The sequence below is a fragment of the Syngnathus scovelli genome, chromosome 2 (genome assembly GCF_024217435.2).
Source record: "Syngnathus scovelli strain Florida chromosome 2, RoL_Ssco_1.2, whole genome shotgun sequence".
NCBI classification, from domain to species: domain Eukaryota; kingdom Metazoa; phylum Chordata; class Actinopteri; order Syngnathiformes; family Syngnathidae; genus Syngnathus; species Syngnathus scovelli.
In genome coordinates, this window is record NC_090848.1 from 11,025,741 (window position 1) to 11,032,500 (window position 6,760).

At 41.2% G+C, this 6,760-nt stretch overlaps 1 protein-coding gene across 3 annotated transcripts in view; it reads right to left on the reverse strand.

Moving 5' to 3' along the window:
• Window positions 1-6,760, reverse strand: part of nlgn4xa (neuroligin 4 X-linked a) — a 49,026-nt gene that overhangs the window by 39,149 nt on the left and 3,117 nt on the right. For all 3 annotated transcript variants that reach the window (XM_049752718.2, XM_049752717.2, XM_049752720.2), the window contains exon 2: window positions 1,899-2,569. In XM_049752718.2, the coding sequence (XP_049608675.1) occupies window positions 1,899-2,343 (445 nt within the window). In that variant the 5' untranslated portion in view covers window positions 2,344-2,569. The remainder of the gene's footprint in view (window positions 1-1,898; window positions 2,570-6,760) is intronic.

A 6,760-nucleotide genomic window follows, 5' to 3' on the forward strand; every position in this document is an offset into this window, starting at 1 on the left:
TTCGAAGCTCTCTTAAAATTTGGTAACATCTGTGCCAACAAAGATGATAATTGGGCTTTTGACCTGAATCGCTTTTGGCGAACCGTTCAAACAATTCAGAATTCAACCAATATTTCGGTAAGGGGAAAAAAATCTTAGCATACTTCATTAGATTTGAATTGAGTTAGCGTCAAATAATGGATTTACACTGCATTGTTCAAATGAAACAATTTTCCTTTTATTTATTTACTTCTTGCTTCCAATTGACTTCAACTGGATGTGATGATTGAATACAACTTGCAATTTTTGTTTTAGGCTAAAACAGTAATGGGAGAAACTTTAAAATAAAAATTACTGACATTTGTGACACCACTGACAACAAAGCATGCTTGTTTGCCCCAAAAGAAATTCCCTTTGTTGTTCTTCCTTCCATTCTGCAAATGGTAAAATTATTTTTCATATGAGTAAAATTTAATCTATTTGTTGAATTGCCAACTTCAACTAGTAGGTTGTCTGGAAATTTTTAGTTCACACATTTATTTTGTCTGTTTTACAGTGCACCAGTATTGCGCCAGTATTGGATTTCAATGCAGTAGGTACTCATAAAGCCAGCAACCTAATATAGTTGGGGAGCCCTCTTCTTGCTGCTCTACTATCAGGAAGTAAATGACAGGCATGATTGACAGAAAGTTTTGCTGTGATTGAAGCGTCGGTGTACGTGCATGTGCCTTTATGAGGCTGATCATACAGGCGTGTAATGCTGGCAAGTCCACTGGTTCTGTAAGCATCTCGGCGTGAGCTGTGGCAAGCAGCAGCAGCTCCTGTGTGGATGTGTGTTCATGTGTGATGCTGAGGTTACTTTCAATGGAGGAAGGCACGAGTAAATCCAGGTTAACGAAACGATATGCAACATGTCCTATTTATATTATTAAGTATAGCACATGTGGTTTGTTGGATATGTGAATACAGCATTCAGTCAGAACTGAGCACTTTTTTGTAAATCCAGCCTAAAGGATTATCTCCACTTTCGCTTTTCCTTGGGCTTTTCTTTTTGGCTTTTAGTCTGACAGACTGTGACAACAGTTATTTTAACATGGACACTGCACTGGCTCTAAAGCGCACATTTGCTATCAAATCTACACTCAAATAAAGAATACGTGTCACTTAATCTGTCAATCCACTTGAGATGAGGCCGTTTTTCAACTCCTTCCCTGATGCTTGACTGACAGCTTATTTCAAAAGGGACAAACCACAGGGTGGGGTGGGGTTAATAAAAGATGATGGCAAGTGAAGGGGCGCACTTATTGTACAATGGGATGGACCTGTCAGTCTCTGCTGATCTTAAAAACATTAATTTGCCATCATGTTGACTCAACAACAGCAAACTTTCAATCTGCATATTTAAATTTCTACAACTGTTTAACATCATAACCAGGCAGTCTTGCTTCTTACAAACTGTCTCAGCCCCCCTAGAACTGCAAACCTGCGGCTACATAAATCAAAGGTGACTCAACGATTCTAACTAACAATTCAAGGTCATAGATGACAAGACTGATTAACAGAAAGCGGGCAACAACACAGTTAGGGTAGAGTAACATGTGGAGAGGTTGGTAAATTAGTCCAGTAAAGATTTGAACCACATCTCAAAGATTGTTAAATTCACGGGAAAGGGTGGACGGGGAACTCTGTCCAGTGTTTATGTGCTCGCGGCACACCGTTCTTACGACATGTGGCTTTATGAGCTGTTGTCTCAAATCGGGTTCTTTATGTAGTCCAACTTTAGCTAAATCCATCAAGATTGTAAACGCTCCAGTGCCCAACTGGCTCATGTTCATCATTGTGGATGCAAAAGACCCAGTATTTTTTTGCCCAGCAAAATACAAGTTTTAAAAAACCCTTCTGAAAATTCTCAGACCTACCGTCCTCAGTGGGCACGTAGACGTTTAGGTAGAGGCAGTCTTCGCTCTGCTCTTGCACATAGGTTACGAGTGTATCCAGGTTGGCTGTGAACCACACAGGGAGCATGTCGTTGTGTAGGAAGCGATCTTCCAAAAACTGAGGACAAACGGGAGCAAACTGAGTAGCATTCCTGATGCCCGGCCAGGACATCGGGGGCTCGGGTGCCTGAAACCGCCGTTCCCCTGTTGGGGCCAATGCATATGGGATCCCCAAATACTGTTCCACTGGTCCCAGGATCTCATTGGGTAACGTGACTTTCACTCCCCGCAACTTTCCATAGTTGGTGGTGACCACAGGGTATTGTTGACCCTGGATTGCGACCGCACAGATGGACATGAATCCCATCCAGAGTTGCAGGAAAGCCATGATGGAACACATCCATGAAAAGCCTCTGCAAGCAGACATGCTTCTTCTGTGTTGAGCCAAGTCTGTAGTGGTTCAAGTCCACCCTTGGGTTCCTCAACGCCCCTTGTTTCCTCTTCCTCAGGCTAAAAGCTGGAAGGGAGAGACAGCATCCTGGTAAAACAACGTGGCTTGCATAGCATTTGCCACTCTGAGTCGCTCAGGTCCAAACACCCAGAAGAGAAGTGAATCTTGGACGTGGGTGCCTCAGCTCCAGCTTGATGGGAGCCTGAAATAGGAGGAGAAAACAAAAGTGTTGTTGGTGTTAAATGCCAATAAACAAGCCAACATTTATTCCATATATTAGATGCATCAAACAATTAAAATGAGTCAAAAAATGATCTGAAACACATTCGATAAGGCAACTTGACATCTCATTGGAGATAAAAAAGCACCAATCCCTAAACACGCACGCACCAAAGACTTTTCAATGAAATGTTCACAGGTGGTCTTCAAAGCCGGTGTAGGACATCCGACTCAACATCCTTCATTTAAGTACCTTTCCAAATCTGATTGCTGCCTGAGACAGAACACAGGCTAAACAGAACCATTCAGCTGGGCGAGTCATTCTCGATCTGACATCAGATCAGTCACTACAACTATCCGTGATTAATCTAAACAATTACTTTGAATCCGAAAGAAGTGACACGATGCCTTTCAAAAGAGTCCCAGCGGCCCTCCCCTTCTGCCCTAAAAATATGCAGCTGCTCTATTTTTGACACATGCCTGGTCAAACTTACAGGGCATAGGAAGCATGCATGTGTGTGTTAAAGCATCTGGGGTATTTTCTGTTTTTTTAACTAAAACCCCTCAGACCATTAATGGGCAGACAAAACGCTCCACTTCTGAAAGCCTCCCGGTGGGATTTAAAGCTGGGCGCAGGCAAGAACAAAGCCACAGCATCATCTGGGACTAAAGGGTTCAACATGCTTCAACTCAGCTTGATGGAATATGATGTCTGGAGATGTCTGAAGCTTACATGGGAAGCTCTGTCTCCTGCATCACTATGGACAATGTATTGAAGTCACAACTCTTGCTGTCCATTCCATTGCAACCGCAAAAGACCTTACATGCTGTAAAATAAACCTTGCCATCGTAATCTTTGTTGCCACCTGGTAGACTAATACCATAAAACTAAATCAACTACGGGACATGCAACAGGTAATTGAATGGCGCGTTCAGTACATATACTTTTGAATATGAGACTACTTAAGGTTATTTATTTTCCTCCTTTAGCATATTTATAGCAAAATGCTATTTACCTCAAGCAGTTTTGATACGACCTTTCTTCCATTATTTGCTTCTGATTTGAATGTTTTTGTATAATGATGAGCAACCATTATATAAAGGAAGGATAGCAGCCACGTCTGCACACACTTGGTAGCACAAACACATCAAAAGGTAAAAAAGGATAAATGCGGCTGCACTTTCCTATTTTACAATTGCTGCTCATTGTGAAAGCTAAATGTTTTTTCATGAACTGACATTGTACAGTATTTGTGTTAATGTGCTACATAATGATAAATTCTTCAATACGGCAAGTGAGGAGGCTGAATGTGAAACCGCCAGCGCTCCCACTCTCCTTGGATGAGGATGCCGTATATTGTTCTCACTCTTCCTGATTATAAAAGCTAAGTCTTCTGAATACCAACGAAGGGGCACTTTGTCATTTGCATTTCAATCACAGCATGATCCAGCCTGAGGCTGCTCTGGTCTTATCTGGAAAATATTACTAACACTTTGAACTACAGCTGCTAACAATTATTCACATGTACATGTCATGATATACTACGTACATACAGTGCAGGGTGTGTCAAACGATGTTTGAACACTAATGGGGGCACAACACGCGTAGATGGGCGACATAAAATGGAAAACTCCGAGTATCTGTGATAGGTTTCCATTTGACAAGCTTTGCTACATACTCAGGGCTAGCACAAGAGGCAACCTCTGTCCCTCAAGGTACGCTATAAAGCAAAACCAAGAGGTCATGATCCACTTTTAGGATGTGAATTTGCTTTCTGTGTTTACAGACAGTGGGTCGAAAATAAATGTGTTCTGATGTTTGCAATGGCAAAGTATAATATGGCCAGATGTTTTTAATAAGATGGGTTTTTGTGGATAAAAAGGACAAAGAACTGTGTACTATTTGTGGTCTTTTTCAAATGTGCAAAACTTTAGTAATTTAGACCGTTTTCCACATGCATTTTGTCATATCCCTCCCAAATATATGCCAGGGCATTTATTTGTAAGGTCTAATTTTCAGCTCTTTTCCTGATTTTTGTATGTGCAATTATCATTATGGTCTTTCTTTAGACATTCGGAATAGTGCAGTAAGTAATCTGCTGTTGTTTTGTGTTTGAAACCTATTTAATTTTGCTTTCCTTTGAGTGCCTCAATCAGATGCTGAGTGAACTCTGAGTGGTGTTCTTTCTTTATGCTTAAAAAAGACAAAGTTTGTTTTTGAAAAATACATTAGCTTGGTTTGATGTTCAAATGTGCCATGACGTTATGAGCATGGGAAAAGGGGAAGAGTTCTAATTTGTTTACTTGTTCGATTGGACATTGCATGTTCTTTGTAAGGCTGCTTCTTTTATTTTTATATGATAAGACAAGAGTGTTACTCAGCATTGACCACAATCTCCATTTTGCTAAAAGAAAAGAAATCCCACCAAATCTGGGAGCACAATCACAAATGACTGGACAGATGCACCGTGTATGGGTCAAGTGATTTGTTGTTCTTTTTGAAATTACATGCTGAATCCAGGAAGATGGAAGACAGATGATTAAAAAAGCCCGTGAAAGTCTGTCACATGCAATCACAATCACAAAGCTACTAAAGCAGAAAAGAAATTTGGAGACTTCAGCCTTTTTTTTCTTTTAGTATCTGTTAAGTTCTGTGTTAGAAGCCACCAGTGCAGACCGGAACATACACAAATTATGCATATATTGTAGCACTAGTGTGAAATCTTAACAGGGACATTTGGTCAGGGTAGGCGGGTGATTTACATCATCTTAACAGGAACATTTTACAGACAAACACAGCACTCTTCCTGCATTCAATGATTCACACTTGATAACATGTGACGCACATAAATACTTTCATCATACTATTGCACTGTGTTGGTAACATTTACGCATCGTCATGTCACTTTCATTTTCTTTTCACCGATTTTGTAATCTAGGTAATGCTGACTCAGCTGGGCTGCGGTGTAGCAAAGCTGCCTACTATGTCTATTGAATAAGAAAGAAGTTGCAATGGTTAATACGCTCCTCTAAACTGCTGGAACAGCAATACTCCTTATGGGCAGATTTTCTTTTTTATCATCTTTTAAAGTTAGGCTGCCAGGCCACAGTAATTTTCTCATCAATGAAGTGTCTACATTTGACTCTGACCCAAGTGCCTGATCAGCCATGGACATCACTACATGTCACCGAGACTGATGTGTTTCAAATGTTTTGAATTTTCAGGAAAGAATAACATTGGTTTAGATTCTGAGAAATGGCATTTTACAATTGTGCATCCATTTGATATCTAAACAATCTAAAATATGGAGTTTTTTTTTTTTGGTGGTGTTTCTTATCCCCTGCATAAAGCTCATGGAAATCGGTGGGATGGATTTTTGTGTAATTCCGCTATCCGGCAAACCGGCAAACTATAACTATAACTGGCAGCTATTATTTTGCACTGAAAAAAACTGGGGGGGAAATAAAAAAAAAAACTGCAATTAGGTGAATCTGTGTGTGCCGAACTGCGAGGATATGGGGGATTCACAATTGAGAGCATCCATCCATCATCCAAAGCGCTTGTCCTCGAGAGGGTCGCGGGCATGCTGGAGCCTATCCCAGCAGCAGTCCGGAGCCATCCTGAAGTTGCTGCCAGCCAATTCAGGACACACGTTGACAACCATCGACGCTGACAATCACACTTACGGGCAATTTGCTCAATTGGCCTACTATGCATGTTTTTGGAACGTGGGAGGAAACCGGAGTACCCTAAAGACATCCATACCCAGGGAGAACATCCAAACTCCACACAAGTAAGCCAGAGCCAGAATCAAACCCACAATCTCTAGACTGTTAACCAGTGTGCCACCGTGCCACCACATTACAGACCACTAAAGTCCAAATAAAACCGCAAAATGGACAGGGACAGCACAATTTAATTTTACTGGAGGCCTAGGGTGAGCTACAAAGACATTCTCAAAATCCTGACATTGCAAAGAATCATTACCAAGAAGCTTTTATAAATTGAGACACTTAAAAGCCAGGTTGCTGATGTAGGTACAACCTTAAGAACAAGGGATGATGTGATGTGACAGAATAGCTCATCTGTTCAATAATATTGATCTATTGGCCAAAGGCTTGGCTGCTTCCTGGTTACTGCCGAGGTGCCCTTGAGCAAGCCTCCACACCCAGT